Source organism: Salmo salar, chromosome ssa11 (genome assembly GCF_905237065.1).
Source record: "Salmo salar chromosome ssa11, Ssal_v3.1, whole genome shotgun sequence".
NCBI classification, from domain to species: Eukaryota; Metazoa; Chordata; class Actinopteri; order Salmoniformes; family Salmonidae; genus Salmo; species Salmo salar.
Genome location: NC_059452.1, coordinates 80,253,616 through 80,276,250, shown reverse-complemented (window position 1 = coordinate 80,276,250; position 22,635 = coordinate 80,253,616). Strand labels below are relative to the sequence as shown.

The following is a 22,635-nucleotide window of genomic DNA, read 5'->3' as shown; positions in this document are numbered from 1 at the left end:
ACACAACATAATGCCATAGATGTCTTAAGTTTTGAGGGAGCGTGCAATTGTCATGCTGACTGCAGGAATGTCCACCAGAGCTGTTGCCAGAGAATGTAATGTTAATTTCCCTACCATAAGCCGCCTCCAACGTTGTTTTGGAAAATTTGGCAGGATGTCCAACTGGCCTCACAACCACAGACCACGTGTAACCACGCCAGCCCAGCACCTCCACATCGGGATTCTTCACATGGGGGATTGTCTGAGACCAGCGACCCGGACAGCTGATGAAACTGTGGGTTTGCACAACTGAAGAATTTCTGCACAAACTGTCAGAATCCGTCTCAAGGAAGCTCATCTGCATGCTCGTCGTTCTCACCAGGGTCTTGACCTGACTGTAGTTCGGCGTCGTAACTGACAAATGCTCGCCTTCGATGGCCACTGGCACGCTGGAAAAGTGTGCTCTTCACGGATGAATCCCAGTTTCAGTTGTACCGGGCAAACAGAGTGTATGGTGTTGTGTGGGCGAGCGGTTTGCTGATGTCAACGTTGTGAACAGAGTGCCCCATGGTGGCGGTGGGGTTATGGTATGGGCAGGCATAAGCTAAGGACAACGAACACAATTGCATTTTATTGATGGCAATTTGAATGCACAGAGATACCGTGACAAGATCCTGAGGCCCATTGTCGTGCCATTCATCCGCTGCCATCACCTAATGTTTCAGTATGATAATGCAAGGCTTCACAAGGATCTGAACATAATTCCTGGAAGCTGAAAATGTCCCAGATCTTCGATGGCCTCTATACTCAACATACATGTCACCCATTGAGCATGTTTGGGATGCTCAAGATCAACATATACAACAGCATATTCCAATTCCCGCCAATATCCAGCATCTTCGCACAGCCATTGAACAGGAGTGGGACAACATTCCACAGGCCACAATCAACAGCCTGATCAACTCTATATGAAGGAGATGTGTTGAGCTGCATGAGGCAAATAGTGATCACACCAGATACTGACTGGTTTTCTGATCCACGCCCCTATCTTTTTTTTAAGGTATCTGTGACCAACAGATGCATATTTGTATTCCCAGTCATGTGAAATCCCTAGATTAGGGCCTAATGAAATTATTTCAATTGACTGATTTCCTTATATGAACTGTTACTCAGCAAAATCTTTTAAATTGTTGCATGTTGCGTTTATATTTTTGTTCAATGTGTGTGTATGTGATATATATATATATAGCCCAGAATTTGAATTATTTATTTTATACAGTCTTTTTTTCTCTCAACTTTATCAAGGTATCCAATAATTCTGGACCCAAATGTAGCTTCCCATTGGATAATTAAAAAAAATCGTGTGTTATTTTAGGGAGAACACTTCATCATAAATGGTCCCGATCATGAAGTGATTCATATGAGATTCTGAGAACCTTCTAAGCTTCATTAGGCTGATCAACAACAAGCTCTTCTGTAAAAGAACACAATGTGAGCATCAGGCTGTGGTTTAAAACAGTGATTAAGGAGTGGTCAACTCTGGTCAATATGTCTTCTAAGGTAACCAATCAACTGCACCAAGGGGCAAAACCAGCACAACACACGTAGACAGACAGACAGAAGATTTATGAGGGGCTTCAGAGGGGTTGGCCAGACAGCAGACCTTTAATCCTCAGGATTATCTATTGAATAAAGAGAAGCTGGGGACAAGTATGTATAATTAGTTACTGCTGCTGCCTACATTGGGATGACAAGATTTAACATTTGTTGCATTAACAAAAATTATGTGTATACAAACAAAGGAGCAAAAAGTCTATGGTCAGAGCTTTTGTCCATTACCCCACACTTTGGTGTATCACATTAGTGTCTCTTATGGTTTTGCATAGCTGTCTGTATCTATGTAGAGTTGTAGTCAAACATCTTATCTCTGTACAGAGTCCTATAGATCCCAAATGATGAATTCAATGTTTTATGTTTAAGTAGTTTTGTTAGGTGTCACGATTAAACAGTAAGCGTCATCAAAATAAAAGACAGGTCAAATCAGAAAATACAGAATCCTCTTTTAAATTTATTGCAAGTATTCCGTATTCTATATACACGTGTGTTTATTTACATCACAGTAATCAATCTCTGTCTTTCTTAGACTTTTGACAACTGTAAATGAATGTCCTGATTTCTAAAGCAGGATGATTAAAAAAGAAAATACATTTAGCCTAAATAACAAAGTAACAAAAAGAACCGGACCGACTAACACATTTCATTGTCGATACAACAGGAGAAGTTGATTTACAATACAGGAAAAAAATAAATACTATCGACAAGTAACATTCTATCAACTACAAGCATTTTAAAAATAAGTCTTTGTCCATACATAAACCTGACCTTTAACATATAACAGGACTTCCATATATTGGCAGAGATGACGTGTATTTTGACTGATGTCTTGTATAATCTCTGAAGTGACCATGATTTCATATTATCATTATTTGTCTATATCAATCTTTGCCTCTGGTTCTTTGCGTTCTACATGGTTAAAGGCGTCATACACCATACATATCTTTGTTTTCTCTAGTTGAGTTCATGACTGTAGTCGTGGGAGAAGTGCCAATTGTAGGAGCATAAATGAAAAGATTGAGAAACAACACACATTTACTGGGTACAACATAGACTAATAAAAATGGTATTTTCAATTAGCAAAATAAAAATATGCAATCATCTTTTCACTGGTTCTAGCTTATATCTCTTATAAGGGCAGTGCCTGAATGAGAACCACTATGTCAGAAGGTTTCTTGTTTCTTAGCTTTCGTTGCAAGCGAATACCAGGTACATTTTTCACACACCTTCCCCAGACAAACTGCAAACCACATCCAAATATTTCCAGGTCAAAGTGTGTGTTGTACATGCCAGAGTTAGAGAGGATATCGATACACACTTGCTCTACAGAACACACTGTCAGCTTATTGACCTGTCAACTGCATATGACCTCACCGTTATACAAACCCGTATCCATGGATATGGTGGTGATGTATTCAAAGTAAAGCAGAGCAATACAATGTCTTTTGTATAAGTATCTAATGTTTTCTGCACTTTGTAATTTTGATTGACAAATCTGGCCAGCAACTCACCGAGTATGTTTTCAAAATAGCCACAAAAAGAATAATATCTTCTGAATTTCTGAAGAATGGTTTTAAAAAGTAAGCGTTTCTCTACAAAAGCCCCAAACAAAATGAAAACTTTTTTTTGCACAAAATCTAAAGCATGTAAAGATCTACAGAATAAAGGTCAACAAGATTTCTACTTGAAGCAGAAAAAGAAGAAAACATATCCCTCAAGCACCAAGATGTATAATACACTATCAAAACAGGACAATTTAAAAATGGGAGTCTCTTGATAAAGTCACTTCTGTCCCTCATGCAAAAGCATTGGCTTTTAAACTCGTATTTAGTTGTCCTAATAAGACTCCTTAAAACTCAATGGTTAATGCTTGTCTCCACCTTGTTTTGCTCATCCTCATGATGTTTGCCCATAGGCGCATTAACAAGTCAACTGCAAAGTCATTCCCACTTCCTCTGAACACCAAAGTCCAATGCTCGAGGCATTCATGGCTCACCCACTAATCTCACGAGACTGCACTGCCATACTGTATTCAGCTTAAAAAATATAAATATAGATGTATCTAAAGTCCCACTGTTCTTTTTTCTATAACTTCTTCATCTTTCCTACGAAGAAAACCCGTTTAGCTGCTCTCATTCCACTCTGGCATGATGCTGACGCTGTGCACCGCGTGGTACTGATGAGGCGACAGCGTGCGCGGGATCCCGTGTGAGTACAGGTACTCGTTGCCTTGGAGACCTGCAGTGGGTGACTGGATGCCTGCCCCGGGGCTGCACTGGCGGCCCAGAGTCTGATGGGCCATGGGGCCCTGGTACATGGCGTGGTGGGCGTCACCCAGCTGCGGAGAGGCGTGGCCTGCCACCCCACTCAGTCTGGACACCAGGGGCCCCGAGGTGAAGTGGGCGGAGAAGTGTTGGTAGGGCAGCCGCTCCATTGGCTGCATGGTGGTGACGGAGCAGCTGCCGTAGGGCGAGATGCCGGCCCAGGTGTTGCAGCTGATGTCCTCCAGGCTGGGGACGGGTTCGGCCCCCTGGGAGGCGCTAGCGTACATACAGGCCTGCCTCTGGCTGGACTCGGTCCTGTAGGGCCCCCCAGGCAGGCCCAGGCTCTGTGGGTAGCTGACGGGACGGTAGTAATGGTCGTCCTCGCTGGAGGAGCTCTCCAGGTAAGCCTTCTTGTAGGTGGGCTCTCCTGAGTGACAGTCATCCTCCACTACGGGCCGACAGGAAACAGTTACAGTTACAGTATGTACACATACTGTAGACTCCTATCAGCTGAACAAAACATTGTACATATTTTTACTTTAGTAATCAACTATGTTTCCCTTTTTTATGCTTCCTAACAACACATCTCATTAGCATGCATGGCTCATATATCATGATGGCCTGGCCCACCTTTTCTCTTGATGCAGTGGTAGTCCTGGCTGTGCTCGTGTGGGAGAGGGTAGGAGCCAGACTGGGGCAGGAGATCCTGTGAGGTGCTGTTGGCCCCGTTCTCACACTGGGTGTACTGGGAGGCCAGGCCACTGGGGGTGACCATACCCTGCACCTCCCCACTGAACGGGCTCTGGCTGGTGCCCACCCTCTGGCGCACCGTACTGCGAGGCACCACCGGGTACTCCTTAGTGCTGCAGACATTCATACAGAGACAGGGTTAGGAAATGATGATAACATTTACTGTACTGTACGCTTCTTCAACTAATATTACCACCACTAATACTACTACTACTACTATCATTGCCAATAGTATTTAATTATCACCTAAGTATCCTAGATCAATAATCCTAATTATCCTCGTCATAGTATTTGTTCATTTATTTGCATTCATAATGCATTTTCACATGCAAAAGAAGAAGACAAATATATTACTTGACAGCCTGGTATCAATTTGAGGACTGCGCCTGACCTCAGTCATTAACCATGGCTGACTTATATACACACTCTCTTTCATCCAATGACTGGACACTATACCCTTCTCAATGCTAACAAACCACACTGACCATCAATGAGACAAACCCACTTAGGATTCACAGAGAGACAGTGTTCCAGAGGATCAGTTTCTAGTGGAAAGACAGGGATTTATTCCAGTCACATTCATCTAGAGGATCCGTGAATGAGCCATTCTTGCCTCTTCCGTTTCTTTGATTTCTTTGACTGTTACTTTTGAACCAGTGACCTGGTTTTGCAATAAGCTCTCCCTTGGAAATACTAACCAAGACCAGACGTGCTGAGCTTACTGTACTTGGCAAGACAGGACAGTGGCATTTAGGAGTGATAGTCTGGTTTGGCCTTTGGCCAATTAAAATCCATTTACAAATGTCTATAAAAAAAAAAACTATTCCACTTACAGCAGTATTATCTTGTGACATGAACCAACTTAATCAACTGACTTAGATAATCCAAAATTAAATTTGCAAAATCAATTTGTTAAAACATTACTGCAGGTGAGAAAAAGGAAAAACATCCCAATAGTTTCTTAAATATAATTTCACGACAAGATTTGCATTTAATGTGTCCTATTACCTACTGATGGGGAAAATCAGTCAACCAAAAATGATTCACCTGCAGTGGCTGACTGGAGAGAATGTTCTGTTCTCCCATTCCAAAAATTCATGGGAGGCAAAGTTTCACTGCAGCATTGGAAAACAAGGCTCCTTTCCCATTTTTCTCTGATTTCGGAATGCTCTGTTTGAAAGGCCACGCAACACCTTAGTTGGCGATCTGGGGAAGTCTCAAACCAGATTTTCTCCTTTGAAAATATGTTTTCCACACTGTGTGGACGCATGCGTAAAGCACTCATCTGGAATGAATAAAGGGGAGGGGCATGTGGTCAGTGCCGCTGCTGTACCAGCCATATCATCAACGCACAGATGACTGGTAGGAATATTGGGTAAAGATGGATGTCATTGGTTCAGAAGGCCCTGCCAGATAAGCCATGAAATCCCTGGGACATAGAGACTGGCCTCTGCTCAACAACTACACTTAAATCACAGCTGGGGAGAGAGGAGCAGGGGGTGGTGGGGCTCACCGAAAATAACACTCATATCTGGTTTGCATTTCACTGACTGAAGGATTACAACGGTGCTTGTGAAGTGACACTGATTACAATGTTAGTAATCCTTATCTACTGTAATAGCGGTTACATTTTCTAATGTGGCGGCAGGGTAGCCTAGTGGTTAGCGTGTTGGGCTAGTAACTGAAAGGGTGCGAGTTCGAATCCCCGAGCTGACATGGTACAAATCTGTTGTTCTGCCCCTGAACAAGGCAGTTAACCCACTGTTCCTAGGCTGTCATTGAAAATAAGAATTTGTTCTTAACTGACTTGCCTAGTAAAATATAAAAATGTCTGTTTATTGTCTTACAGTATAGTGTGCTAAACAACTGCTAATGATGGTAATTTTGGATTATTTCTAGTAGGCTGAGATAGAAAAGTTAGGCAACTTAAGCACTGAACCAAAGCTTGGCCATTGGCTATGTGTCTGTTTGAGACCGTGATACGTTTCTACAGATGTAGGTTCTTAATTTGACCAGTATTGTCATTGAAAAAGAATCGTGCTGCAAGAGGATTTGAACGTTTAGTCCATAAAGTTGCTTGATCGGTGGTTGCGCTATTAGCTGGACAAAATAGGCTATATGACAAGTGCAATACTGTTAATATAACTGTTAGTGCAGATTTTCAGTGAATTTACGTAAATCCCAAAGCTCGTATGCATTTCCTGTGGTGCAGGAAATTTCTCAGCAACAAAAGAGTGATCAAGTTAAGACCCTACATCTTTACCTTTGCATTCTGGACATCCGATGGAGCTCCATGTCATCACTCCCACGGAAGCCTTTTGCAAATGGGTTGTTCTCTATCTTCAGCTGCGTTATCTGTAAAACAGCATGCACATTTGTAAGTTGTTACACAATTCAACCGTCAGTTACAACAATATGTAACAAGAAAAGCTAATATCACAATGCTATACTTGTGTTTCCTTTCCTCTATATTCTGTGAGGACTTGTAGTGTCCTTTGAGGCTATAGCAGGATATGTTCACTTAAAACTAGCGTGTTTACCCTCCCATGTGGAACATCAGCCTCATGATGCTTTTTGAATGAGACACTTTCCATAGGTCCACATGCGCTGTGGTCAGTCTCGTGACAAACTGAACCTTTCAAATAAGCACCTGGGGAGAAACCTCACAAAACCTGTGGTTTGAAGTCTGCTATTTAACAGTGTTGGGGAAGCTACTCTGGAAATCTAGTTTACCAAGCTACCAATTACTTCACACTGGAAGAAGTTAAACTACACTAAAGCTACCCTTAAGAAAATACAGTTTACTTAACTAAAGTTACTTTTAAAAAGTAGTTCACTACATCCAAACTACTTGGTGAACAAAATCTGAAATGTCATATACTACAAATTGCAAGAGCCAGTCACTTTGGGGTCATATGTTCACCAAATGTGTAATTTAGCATATTAAACACAAAACAATGTTTCAAATGATAATTAGGTAGATCTGATGGCAAAAACAGAATGCAAAGTATTGCCTACTTCACCCATATTTTTGCACAAAAAAACGAGCCTGTAGTTCCTGTAGTTAGCTACATGGCAAAAAGTCATAAATTACTGAAAATGCTACCTAGATTTGAATTTAGTTAAACCACCACCAATTAACACAAAATGTAGTTCAATTACTAGTTGAACTACATGTAGTTCACTACTCCTCAACACTGCTATTTAAAGTACTTGGATGTAGGCCTACTGTACTACTTGGTCGCTGTTAAATTGTGTGCTTACCCTGACCATGTGCTCAGGGTAAGCACACAATTTAATCCCGAAAAACAACATTAATTCATTAATTCTAAATATGAACACTTTCTATCATAAAAGTATAGCTGGACCACACAACTCTATAAATATTAGAGTGGATCAGGCTACAGTTCTAAAGTTGACGCCAAAAATGTAATTTTCCATGGACTGTCCCCATAGGAAAACCCTTTAAGGGTTCCAAGTAGAACACTTCTGGGTTCCATGTATAACCCCCCGTGGAAAGGGTTCTACCTGGAACCCAAAAGCGTTCTACAAACGGTTATCATAAGGGGACAGCCGAAGAATCATTTTGGGTTCTAGATAGCACCCTTTTTTCTAAGTGTAGTAACGACTCCTAGGTTAAACGGAATGCAGGGATCGCCCTCTCTCAATGGCGCGCTGTTTCTGGCAGGTAGGCCCTAATTAGTTGGCGGGTCTAGTGCTTACCGCCTCACAACAAGAATGGATTTCTGTCCACCCACTGGCTCTCACTTTCTACGAAACCTTGTGCAACATCTCTTGTTGAGAAAAAACACGGTTTTAGCTTCTCGTTAATGCATGGGGCGTTTTGGCACCATGTAGATTTTCATTGAGAAACAAATGTAGAAAATAAAGTGTGGATAGATAATAAAGAAGTTTTAAGGGAATTCAATCTTTTTTTTTATCGTATTTCAACAACATAATGATTCTCAATGTTAGTTATCTATTTAAAAAAAGCAATAATTTTGAAAATATCTGTTGGTGGTACAAATGTTCGCAAAAATAACTTGTAACACACCCTCAACAAAATAGCATACCCAACCGCCGAAGTAATCGCTTAGGCCTACCATGCCTATTTAATTGCAAGCCTAATATGCAGGATAATTCAGGTGAAATATTACATTATAAAGGCGGGCAAGAATAGCATAGTAAATGCAAATGTTAATGAAACCTAATTCACTAATGTAACTTTGATGAAAAGTTTATATTACTGAGCGTCAATCAGGTTGCATCAATTATCACTTGGACGAATTCATACCAGATTACACAAATGTAAGACTATTTCCAAACGTATATTATAAATATTTGATAGTGTGCTGTTGGTTGTATTAAAGAAATCGCCGTGAATTAACACTGATAGTATGAAAGAATTAGACAAGCCTGGGGTAACAGAGTTTCCTAACCATTCTGGAAACATTTATAGGCCTATACACCCCGTTAAATACAAAGCAGTTTGTTACCAACTCGTTAGATATACTTGTCTTGACTACCACAGATAGCAACCATGACAAACATGCATTCATAATACAGTAGGATACTGCATTTGTTTATATCATGCATTGCATGTGATATTTGGCTATGGTATTTACTATAATGCAATTATAATTCGTTAGAGGTAGTAAATTAGCTGGTACATTTATACGTTCAGATTCAACATGCCTAGGACCAATGCTTTTCTGTAGCCTATTTGCCTATTGACTTGAGAACAGAAGGTGTGAAAACGCGAGTTGTTTTCAAAATAGCTTACTAAGAAGGAAATTGCTATATTTGTTCAATACAAGCCTATAGTATGGTCAAGTTTGACCGTATTGACGGCAGATGGCTGCGCCTGCTCATGCGCGTTAGTGCCCTTTCCCCAAAATGCATGGCATGATAACTTTCTCTAGTTTAATTGGCAGATGTAACCTTCTTGGATTATGTATTCGTGGAAAAAGTTAGGGTAATCAGAAAACTATCTGGAAGTCTGGCAGGCTCTGGTAATAATAATTAGCCCATGTTGCATTCTCAGGTCCCCTCAATAAACTCCCTGAATATAATGAATGGTTTCTCCAGAGTTTCAGTCATTTGAATTTCCTGTTTCTCAGAGTCTTTGGGAATTCGGATTGGCTCAGGACACATTAAGGGTCCTCGCCCCCTTGCATATTCCCTCTGTTCCACACTAAAATCTGACTCCGACATAGTTAAAAACGGATGTTAAACAGACGCAGAAACGATAGGACAGCACTCCTAAGATTATGAGTCGTCAGAACTTGAGGAAAACGAAATCTTTAATATTATTTCGATGTCTTCTCTAAACGCTCCAAATCGCAGCCAAAATAAAGCGCATTCAACAAGTGGATGTAAATGTGTTCAAGTTCATATAGGAAAAGATCACAATAAATATATGTATGCCTAGGTATGGTAGTGTACATGAAAGAAAATATACTCATGTTTTAATCTAGAATTTACTAATTTAAGTAGAACTAAAATTATAATTCTTGCAAGTCCATGCGTAATAGTCTATGTGCCTGTGAATTATCACATTTCAATAAGAAACAAATATAAATGCATACATTAATTATTTATTTATGACTAAAATAATCACAATATGGACTATTTCGACATGTATTGCAGCTTCAGTATCCTATGGAGTTGGGACACTGGTGACAATAAAACAAGCTGTTACTTTATTTCTTACAGGCTATAGGCGACTACATTTTCTCTAGTAATATACAATAGCATATCAATAAAGCGCAAACATAATAAAGAACATACACTCATAGGCCAGTTATACAACTTTCAAAATGTATGAGGAGTATCTGTAATTCCTATCGTTGAGTTTAAAGTTTAATGAAACGGGACCAGTCACTGAAATTTCCAAAAGTCTCTTGAGGTCGCGCCTTATCCAATATTTTGGACATGCGGTTTCCCCGGCCCACAGGACAGCTTCCTCACATCTGCCAATGACTGAATATGATATCGGTGATTATCAGACGTGGGCCTAATGTTCTGCCACTGGTCATGGGGACATATAATTAGATCGGACTCCATTTCTTGCGAAAGGATACACCTTATCCGTTTTATTATTCAAGCTTTGATAATGACCTCATTCGTCGGCTGTACGTCTTACCGTCAGGTCTTTAGCAGCCATAAAGCCTACAGCATGAGCAACTTTCTGATGTTATTGAACTATTTTCGATTATTCCATGCAATTATTTTCTACGTGTTGTGACGTTTTGTGTCACTTTCAATTGACAAGGCGATGCAAAAAGGCGGTTTTTCTGTATGCCTATAAGTAAAAAAGTTTGTATTAGTTATAAACTGTGTGTAATTAATTACTAATCTATGATACACTGACAAATTCACAACAATTTAGGCTATTCACACACACACGCAATACAATGACTTAAACACGTCCAAAATCGAAAAGTTACCTTATGGTTCTGGTAGGACGTAACCGCAATGAAGGCAGTCTCTGGGAAGACGTGGGTACAAAACGCCGTGTTCTTGGAGCCAAAGCCGTTATTTTCATCCGCTTTCACGATGTGAATCCTGGGTTGGTATTTATGCATGGAGTTCAGGATAATCTGAAGAGAGAAATGTATGCCTATTTGTATTTTGACCATTTCTGTTTTCTCCTGACAAATAGGCAACCTCTGACGCATAATCTCACCAAAACACAGTCTGATATTATCAAAATCACATTCAGATAAATCTAAACCAATGTTTTTTAGTTGAGTTTGCCCTAGCACTACACAACTGATTCTACAAATCAACTCATCAACAAACCTTTGATTAGTGGAATCAATCGGGTGTGTAGTGCTGGGGAAAATGTGTAACCATTTGGGTCCCCAGCACCAAGAATAAGAAACATAGTTCTAAACCCATTCAGAAAATTCAGATAAACTCAAAATACTATTGCTAGTGCTTTGAATAAAACACAAATATACTGAACACAAATTTAAACTCAAGGACTGAGTTACAGTTCATATAAGGAAATCAGCCAACTGAAATAAATTCATTAGGCCCTAATCTATGGATTTCACATGACTGGGAATACAGATATGCATCTGTTGGTCACAGATACCGATACCTTAAAAAAAGGTAGGTGCGTGGATCAGAAAACCAGTCAGTATCTGGTGTGATCACTATTTGTCTCATGCAGCTTAACACATCTCCTTCATATAGAGTTGATCAGGCTGTTGATTTTGACCTGTGGAAAGTTGTCCCACTGCTCTTCAACAGCTGTGCGAAGTTGATGGATATTTGGTGTGAACTGGAACACGCTGAAGTACACGTCAATCCAGAGCATCCCAAACATGCTCAATGGGTGACATGTCTGGTGAGTATGCAGACCTTGGAAGAATTGGGACATTTTCAGCTTCCAGGAATTGTGTACAGATCCTTGCGATATGAGGATGTGCATTATAATGCTGAAACATGAGATGATGGTGGCGGATGAATGGCACGGCAATGGGCCTCAGGATCTGATCACAGTATCTCTGTGCATTCAAATTGACATTGATAAAATACAATTGTGTTCGTTGTCCGTAGCTTATGCCTGCCCATACCATAACCCCACCGCCACCATGGGGCACCCGGTTCACAACGTTGACATCAGCAAACTGCTCGCCCACACGATGCCATACACGTGGTATGCAGTTTAGTGGCAGTTTAATGATGTTGGAGGCGGCTTATGGTAGAGAAATTAACATAAAATTCTCTGGCATTTCTGCAGTCAGCATGCCAATTGCACACACATTTTATAGTGGCCTTTTATTGTCCCCTGCACAAGGTGCACCTGTATAATGATCATGCTGTTTAAGTAGCTTCTTGATATGCCACAACTATCAGGTGGATGGATTATTTTGGCAAAAGAGAAATGCTCACTAATAGGGATGTGAACACATTTGTACACAGAATGAGAGAAATAAGCTTTTTGTGAAAATTGAACATTTCTGGGATCTTTTTTTCCAGCTCATGAAACATGGGACCAACACTTTACATGTTGCGTTTATATTTTTGTTCAGTGTATATAAAACATACAAAATATTTATTAAAACCAAGAATACTCATATAGCAATTCACTTTTTATTTAACCTTTATTTAACTAGGCAAGTCAGTTAAGAACACATTCTTATTTACAATGACGGCCTACCCTGGCCAATTGTGTGGCGCCCTATGGGACTCCCAATCACAGCCGGATGTGATGCAGTTTGGATATGAACCAGCGACTGCAGCGACACCTCTTGCACTAACATGCAGTGCTTTAGACCGCTGCGCCAATCGGGAGCCCAAGATACAGTATATGTACATTTATTTGACCATATCATTTAAAGTACAGTCAAAATCTAAATGTGAGCATAGCTTATATGTAACTCTACAAACATATCACTGAAGAGCATGATAGTAATACAATAAAACGCTCTTTACATCCCATGATAATGCACATATGTCAGAAAAGATGAGTTCCCATTGTAACACGTGAACATCTTCTCTTTCCCTGCATTCGCCCTGACCCCTCTGGTCTAGTAATGCTAAGTGATGACTACTACCACTGGCGACATTAAGACGCGGTCCACCCAGTTGAACTTGAGCCCTGAACTCTTCTCATGAGGCCATCTCATCCGCAGGCTTTAGTCTAATTGGTCTGACATACTGTGGAGTCATGGGCATCAGCCATGAACAATCTAATGATTTTTAATTTCATTAAATCCACTTACATTTGCAGATAACAAAACAGGGTTTTTTCTCCTTTGCCCCCTCAGGAACCCCCTGCACCCCTGCCCCTGGGCATTCCACCTATCTCTTATCTGTAGGGTTGTTTTAGTACTTTCCTTTCAGTTGCCACGCTGCAGAGAAAAGGGAGAGGATGCCCTGACCTCCTAGACTGCTGGGGCATTACAAAGACATGACCTCAGTGGATTCTCACAGCTGATGGAACAGTTCAACCTCAGAATAGAGAGTAAATAGTTATCCACAGTGACATTTCCAAAAGCACTTTGATAGTAGGTTAGTGTCGAATGCATTTGATTGTCTTCAAAACCGAAAATGGGTGAATGTATTTCAACAGCCAACACTGGAAATGCATTATGACTCATATTGATTTTGCCCATTAAAAATACAATGGGTCAAAGCTGAAGTATTTTTGAAGTATTTTAAAACACTGAATTAGATAAAAGCTGTGGGAGAAAACAGATGTATGCTCACATTCACCAATCCCACCACAAAGCCTTCAGAGGAGGTTGGTTAGGGACTTGTAAATAATTTATGAACATCAGCCAACATAACCGCAAATGTAAAAGTTATCTGTCTTACAGATTCACTATGATACAAACCATTGGGATGCTTTGATTTAACACATTTAGATGCAACCTGGTTTTCTAACTCCTGAAGACATCTATGTGTCATGTGACCTAGACCAAGAGTCTTGTGTTCATTTTCTACAGACAACAACATGAACCACAGACAGGGTTGGGGTTCCCTTCGTGTCCGTCAGTCTGTGAGCGGGTGACCACAGAGCACAGCAGACCACCCACTAGGCCTCCAGCACACGCCGTGTCTCCCTGCCCGGTTGCCCTGGCGCTCTGCATCTCCATTCTCCCCGACTCTGTATGATAGTATTTAATGATAGTGAGGGATCAGCCTGGGTCTCCAGCGGCTGCCCTCTGCTTTCAAGTTCCTCCACATCAGAGGGCTTTCTGAAGCCTTTGGATTAACAGACTTTGTACACCATCATCTATTGCTCATCTCACACTGCCATTGGAACATAAACAGTGGGATATCCACACTCCACCCTCCTGGCTAAAACATGTGTGGGGAGGACTGGACGAGTGCACCAGCACCAGCAAATTGGGGGAGAAGATGAATAACATTGAGAAATGTTACGCAAGTTGAGAGGGAGATCAAAGCCCTAGCTGAGGCTTGTGATAAAACGGAGGCCCTAAACTGAAAATGGGTAATCATATGTTTATATGCATACTATTGGTATCAGATAGAAACTAACGCCTCAATTAGCAACCTAACCCAAATAACTGAGATTATACCATCTATATGATTGAGAGTCAACAAACATAAAATATATAAATATTGTCAATAATATGTATTGTAAACTTTAACAATAGCAGAATGAACTGTAAAAATCAAACCAAATATCAGAAATCCCTTCAGTAAACTCACATTCACACTCAATTACAAACATATACAGTCATAAAAACATTCATTTCAACCTTCTGAAACCTACAGGAGCCACTGGTTTATCCCAGCATGCTCTCTGGCTGGGGAGGGGAGGTCCTGCTCTGTTCTGCCTAATTACCAAACAATTGTAAAGTAACGTCCTGTTTCAGGTCCCGCCTAACTGTCTCCAACCTACCTCACTGACATGTTTCAGGTCCCTCCTAACTGTCTCCAACCTACCTCACTGACATGTTTCAGGTCCCTCCTAACTGTCTCCAACCTACCTCACTGACATGTTTCAGGTCCCTCCTAACTGTCTCCAACCTACCTCACTGACATGTTTCAGGTCCCTCCTAACTGTCTCCAACCTACCTCACTGACATGTTTCAGGTCCCTCCTAACTGTCTCCAACCTACCTCACTGACATGTTTCAGGTCCCTCCTAACTGTCTCCAACCTACCTCACTGACATGTTTCAGGTCCCTCCTAACTGTCTCCAACCTACCTCACTGACATGTTTCAGGTCCCTCCTAACTGTCTCCAACCTACCTCACTGACATGTTTCAGGTCCCTCCTAACTGTCTCCAACCTACCTCACTGACATGTTTCAGGTCCCTCCTAACTGTCTCCAACCTACCTCACTGACATGTTTCAGGTCCCTCCTAACTGTCTCCAACCTACCTCACTGACATGTTTCAACTCCATGTCTGACACTACTAATTATAAATTGTCTCAAAGTTATTTCAACCAGCTGGACAAACAAGCTGATAGAATAGTCTCTTGGCCCAGCACCAGTATTTCATTTATGAATCCTATGGAACTTTTTGAGCATGAAAGAGGGCATGCCAGGAACCACTGCAACCAATTAAAAATGCATTCTGGCCCGAAATTTACAACACTGCTCACAATCCAACTGAACTGAGCTCCAATTTCATTCTACCAGCTGGGATTTGGCATGGCAACAATCACTATAAATTCTCACACACCGCCAAAGGAGTCATGTGATCGGGCAGAAGATAGATAGTGCTGTGTGTGCTGTAGGTGCTTTGGTCAATGGTTAAAGAGAGTACAATCTGTACTATTGCTGACTTCAAAATCACACGCATTGTGCCGTAGATTTGCAGTGAGCCCATACTTTTACACATGCAAAGAATGCGAAATGATTTCCAATCAACATACTCCCTACTACAGCTATCATCAATGATGGCAAATTGCTGTTAAATCTGTGACCATATGATTATGTGTTGACCTTTATAGTGTTATGGTTTGCATCCAGTTTGTTATTTGCTTAAATCATTTTAAAAAATGTTGCTCCACTCTGAGCAGAAAGAATAGGCTCAAACAACTGCAATTCTAATCAGCTTCATACATGTAGAAGCAACAAGCAGGTGACCAATATTGACACTTTCCTTCATGTCATAATTCAAGAGATGGACAGAGTAAGTTTATCACTTAACTTTCTAGAATTGTTATAGTTTTCTAACTTTTTTCTAAATTGGCTATTTTGTGCATAATCCACTTCCTTATTTCAATTTCTTTAACATCCAATATTGTTCTTGTGATTGTCAATTAACAAAATATGAATAATTGCATAGGGCAGTTTTTATGTCCTATAAAGTATATAACTATTGTATCATAATCAGTCCTATCCTGTATTCTCTGTTTAGATGTTTAATTTGGACACAATGTCACCCAAACCTGGAACCACATGAACTACATCTCTAGCCGACAGCACAATTTTTAACATCGAAGCAAATCGATTATGTAAGGGATGTTTGTGTTTGCTATATTGTTTCAGATATGGATCACAAAATCGAGGGTCTTGGGAGTTCATAATGAGAGCATCGTTAAAAGGAAAGAAACGGATGCCATCTGACTTCTACTCTTTACTAACGCATGCAGATGTGGCTTTGATAATTATAAGCCACAGTATTCCTTACGAAAATCATCATGCGTCTTACAGACCAACCCATAATATATGAAGAGCCGTAAACATACATGTCCAAAAGGATCCAGGTGGTTGTTCGTCAGTTTCAGCTTCTGGAAAGAGACTAGCTGCCTCATCCAATGCGCCCCAGTCGCAGGAGAGTCCGGGTGAACGTAGAGCCTCCCGGGCATGGCAGGTTCGGCCTTCCCGGTCACAGACCTGAATCACACCACCAAAGTCAACGTTTAAACAAAATACTTTCCCTTCTTCCCCACTGTTTCCCACTGCTGTTTATGAAAATGCCTCAGGCATAATTCACTTTTCATCAGAAATACAGGTTTAGCCTAATTTGTAGCCAAAGCTTCTTCGATTTTTTTTTTTTTGAACTATTTGGAATTAGGCCTAGGGTTTGTCCAAACCTGGAGATTTTACCAGGATTATACCATTATAGGCCAATAGTTAATGAAATTGAAGGTTCGACAAATGCCTTTAGTTTGTAGTTTTTAATACTGTCCACGTATAGCCTATTTTTTGTTTAGCCTACTCTCACCTCACAGGAATAAGAATGGCACATTTTTGTAAAAAAGGCTATTGTGTGACAATAAATGCAAACTGAACACATGTTTTTATATAATATCCTACATTAAGCCTATAGTCTTGTGTCCTATGGCGTGCTATACGTTGACCAACAATAAATAACCTGCAATTTGGCACGGGGGAACATCATTTTCTTAGTTGACCAAGAGCGGATTAGTTCCACAACATGCGCTGAACAGGTCATTATCAGCGTTATTTGCATGTGATTATACTCTTTAAAAACTCTCAGTAGAAAACCACTGACCCCAAAAAGGCATTGTTGACCAGATGGACATGACAAATAGTGTTTAAGCTACGTTTCACTGATGGTAAAGAGAATTCCTCAGAGGTGTCAGAAGAGAGCTACACCCTCACCATACGAAACATCAACGCTATAATAAATTCGCATAAAACATAAAAATATCCCAAGGCTATTAGTCGGTAGTCAGCACAACTCCGCAGCACTTGCCGAGGATCCCCCTACTCCACCCGAAAGCCATTTCTTTTTCTTCAGATTTGGTAAAATGTTCTTTTAAAGTACATTAGGCTGCACAGCCTACAGCAACACGTTTAGACATTTGAGCCATAAGGAATAGTTTGCTAAAGATTGCCTACTAGGCCTACGAAATGCATGGGAAAAGAATGTGAGGCATAAACCGTAGGCCTAACCATACAATTTCAATAAAAAAGGTTTTTAGTCCCAAGACTGATTATGAATCTCATTCCATAGCGTGAAGTATAAGGCGATGTATTGACATCAACTGGATACATTCTTATAGGCCTACTAGGATAATGTATTGCACATTGACTACAGTTTCCATATATCGATGTATGCAATAGTAGTAGCCTGGGGGCATAGGTCCATACGCTACTGAACTGCACTATAATGCTATTAAAACTCGCAAACAGAAAACGCCTCATTATAGGGTTGTGAAACATTCTGGAGCTGAAAATACGTATCATAATGTGTTCACGTGATCATATGTTGCATACAGGTAGTTATTGTGATACGGCTTTGGGAATTGCCTGGAACGATCCAAGAGTTTTGTAAAAGTCCTACATACCATTTATTATCAGCGAATTTGTAGCGATGGTCGTCCGCAGGCACGACATCCATCAGGAGAATGTATTTCGTTTTAGGGTTCAATCCAGTGACCTTCACTTTGAAGCTGGGAAACATTCTTCTGCAAATAAAGCACGATGAAATAGTTACACAATACAAGTGAAAATGTTTACAATTAATAAAGTATGACTGCTATCATTGATTGAAGTGACCATTTGCTTAAGGGAATGTAGGATTATTGACACATTTATGGAATAGTCGATATTGTTCAACTCTACATGATGTCCTGCCTGTCATATAAATTGATTACAGTTCCCGAAATCATACTGTTAAAAATCAATGAACTTCTACAACCTTGACACAGGCCTTGCATAGAAGCCCACAACTTGTTCCAAATTTAGCAAGCTTAGACGAATGGCCTACACTCCAAGTCTTTAGGGGTGGGTGTAAACCCCACTGCTTCAAAATGAATATCAACGTCAGATACATACAACCAAATGAAGCTTAGAACGACAATCAATAAAACAAAAGAAAATACATGGGAATTAAAGTAGCCAAATATATATTTTGTTCGCTTGGAAGCGACTGCATACTTTTACGCATGCAACAAAAGAAGCGAATGTACTTCAACAAAAGAAAACAGGTTATTTATTCTATGAAGGAATAGGCCTATTGTTTCTCGGTTTAAGGAAGCTTATTTTGCATCAAATGCCCCACTAAAACCAGATGCATGTGTGATGTGTGCACATATATTTCCAGATGTGCCAATTTCCACAAGTAAAACGTCAGCAATGGTATAGAAATTGCTAAAGAAAATAAGTCGTACGCGGCGATTTTTTTTTTTTTACTAATCCTTTATTTAAATAGGCAAATCAGTTAAGAACAAATTCTTATTTACAATGACGGCCTAGGAACAGTGGGTTAACTGCCTTGTTCAGGGGCAGAACGACAGATTTTTACCTTGACAGGGATTCGAGGTATCAACCTTTCGGTTACTGGTCAAACGTTCTAGGCTACCTGCCGCCCGGGTGATGGGAAGGGGTAAGGGCTGAGGAGGGATGGTTAATAAAGTCTTAAGCCAAAAAGGGGGAATGAATGGACATAATATAAAGACGGCTTTATGCAGCTGTGAGAAAAAACATTAACCTAAAGCACCATAGGAAGGCTATTGAGACATCACTGAAATTAATAATAAATACCTAAAAGCCACAAGACGATTTGTTAACATGAGCAGAGACCACCGACCATCATGCATATTGAAGTTCACAGGTACAAGAATATCTCGACCATATTCCTTGAGAGTTTCTAAACAGGCCAGTTAGACGGATTTGCTAAACGGATTTACACTCCGCCCCCCTACTTTTTTGTCTTGAAAAGTAATTTGACAATGTTTTCAATATGGCAAACGTGACGAACATTAGGGTAGAATGAAAAGAATATCACGTATTCAATTTGGAAAAATAAACCTCAAAAATAAAATGGATGGAGAAAGTGAGAGAGGATTACAAGAATGGAGGTGATATAACATATAGTATATGCCACGTGTTGTTTATTTGACATTTATCTAGCCAAGGTTCTGTCTTAAAATGACTCTGCCTATATAGATGTATTTATGACGCTATCTCTTGGCCTATTGACAAAAGTGAAAGTAGGCCTCCTTTCAGAAACGAATACAGCATTCATTTTCACTATCACATTATTGAAACGTAAAACCACTCATCTCTGTGCTCATACATCAAACGGAACATGGACAGATTCACTTTTTCAGACACCGAGCTGTCAAAATTAGTAATACTTAGCAACTGCTATAATTATTTGTTGAAAAAAATGACAAAATTTAGTGGTAGTAATTTTGACAATTTTTTTTCAACTAATAATTATTCAAACATAACCTCACATGTAGGCCTAAGCGTATTGCAAACATGGATCATTCATATAATTAAAGCATACAAACATGACACAACTAATTTCAGTAATATATTCTGGTGTATGTATGTATTCATTGACCATGGCAACAATATTTAAATCAGTGTATGTTCCTAAAAGGTATCCGCATAGCCCATAACGCCAGTATTAGCAGGCGCTGCTCTCTTACCTTCCTGCTTTGGTGATGATCATCTCTGTCCCCACCTCGTGAAACTTCTCCCACAGTTCCCTCTCGTGGAGGTACACTTTTATCCCCTCCATTCCCTTCATTAGACAAGTAAAACGAATATCAATATCACTTTTCCTTGACACCATTCTGTAAGCTTAATTAGCCAAATCATTATACAACTAATATATACTTCTCTATGTCGTGTCATTCATACAGGGACAATGTTGCACTGTAGTATAAATTCCATTATAGTTGAACAAAAACCTATAGATACAATAGCATTTCATATTAGCCTACTATTCACATGTGGCTACTCTGAAGCAATAGATAGGCATATAGGTCAAGAGCAACCTCTAGGCAGTGACTTGAGGCTGTCGACCTGAAGTGCATAGGTTCAAAATAGTTAGTAACGCTGACCTGTTGAATATATGTCGTCTGGGAGGATGGAGATTTGCCCGAAGTTCCATTTTGTTTATCTGCTTTACTCTCGGAGTGTAATTCCTTTGACTCTGAACCGCTTGGCGAATTTTGGACCCCAACGGTTTCATTCTGGTCCGCCATGTCTGGAGCTCCGGCGACCAAGGCCTCAACTGTTAGAACGAAACAAAAGCACATTTTAACGTCACATTCTCAGTCCTGAATATACCTATGCGCATAACTTTTATTCAATACATTTTTGATGTGACATTAGCCAATTGAAATTCCAGTTCGACTGAAATAACTTGTAGGTGAAAATAAAATAGCCATGACATGCTCAGCACACACATTTTCGCAGTCTTCATCCTTCTAATACATTTCAGTCTGAGACTCTTTCATTGAACAAAGGTTGAGCGTGAGTCGAATTGATTCGCAACTGCTATACGTCTATGGCTTTCATTATAATTGATATAATAACGAAGAAAATAAAGACAGCAATAATTGTAGCAGAAATGATTACAATAACAAATAAGTATGTAGGCTACTTGTAATAATAAACATAGCAATGGTGATACATGGTTAGCAAGGAGACCACTCATAACGTGTCTAAACTCGATAACGCTGACTTTGCTAGCAGCCTATATTTTTTTAAAGTATGGAACTGAGCGAAGAACAAATTCTTATTTACAATGACGGCCTACTGGGGAACAGCCTTGTTCAGGGTCAGAACGACAGATTTTTACCTTGTCAGCTCGGGGATTCGATCCAGCAACCTTTCGGTTACTGGCCCAACGCTCTAAGCACTAGGCTACCTGCCGGCGTTATGTTTTTATAGGGAATCTAGACAAAATATTACAAAAACCTCAAATTCGGGACAAAGCCTATAGGCTATGTATTCCTTGGATGCTAGATGGTGATGGTAACAACTACCACCACTGCAAATAGTAAGATATATGTATTTGTATAAACAGAGAGCACGACGTATAGCCAAAAATGGTCTAATATACGGCTTCTGTATCTAAACGCGTCCCCAGCTCCTTGCAAAAACAGACGTGATGTTTTCCCCAATACGAGGGCCTAAACTGACATGACCTGCGATAACAATTACTATAATGAACCACTAACTACGATGACACCCGGTAGCCTACTCCGTACAGTAAAAACGGATTTACCTTGTAACCAGAAACGTCACTTTCAATATCGTGAAGCTATGGCACAGCCGAGGTAGTTTCTTCAAAAAAATGTTTGCTAAGAGTTTCCACCCAATTCAATGTATAATCCCAATGTGTAGCCCGAAAAGGCTATCCAGTATCTCCATGGATTGTCTCTATCTTCAGATTGACTGCGACCTAGCGACCAAGCAAACACTCACAAGTCAAGGAAGATTCAAGAGTCTTGCAAAGATGGCTAAAATAACGCGCGCGGTGTTACTTTATTGTACATTTTATAGTCGAGATGTTTGGGAAGCCTTCCCTGGTGATAGCACATTGCAGTGTTCCAGAGGAGCAAGTCCGTCACCAAGCTTCTTTCCTCCCTCCTCTCTCTCTCTCTCTCCCTCCCTCTCGCACACCAACGGTCCACGGTAGTACGCGTTACGAATCGGAAGCGCTGAGTCTGTGACGAGCAGCGTAGGCTAGTTTGGGTTGTCCTCTCTGCCTATCCAGTGCCTGAACAGGAACGGTCACCCTCAAGTAGTCTTCTTCAGGTCCACCCTCCCACGTCCCTCAACCCCCTCTAAAACCTCTCATTTACTGCTAAAT

At 40.4% G+C, this 22,635-nt stretch overlaps 1 protein-coding gene across 1 annotated transcript; it reads right to left on the bottom strand.

Moving 5' to 3' along the window:
- Positions 1-2,027: 2,027 nt before the first annotated feature.
- LOC106563286 (T-box transcription factor TBX5-A) lies at positions 2,028-22,558 on the bottom strand. The gene is made up of 9 exons (XM_014128753.2): positions 22,048-22,558; positions 20,876-21,048; positions 20,459-20,553; positions 18,365-18,484; positions 16,796-16,943; positions 11,057-11,209; positions 6,871-6,962; positions 4,488-4,720; positions 2,028-4,305 (listed from the first exon to the last, which is right to left on the bottom strand). Exons 2-9 carry the CDS (start codon positions 21,017-21,019, stop codon positions 3,716-3,718), a joined length of 1,575 nt encoding a protein of 524 aa, XP_013984228.1. The 5' UTR covers positions 21,020-21,048; positions 22,048-22,558; the 3' UTR covers positions 2,028-3,715.
- Between the last annotated feature and the right edge of the window lie 77 nt (positions 22,559-22,635).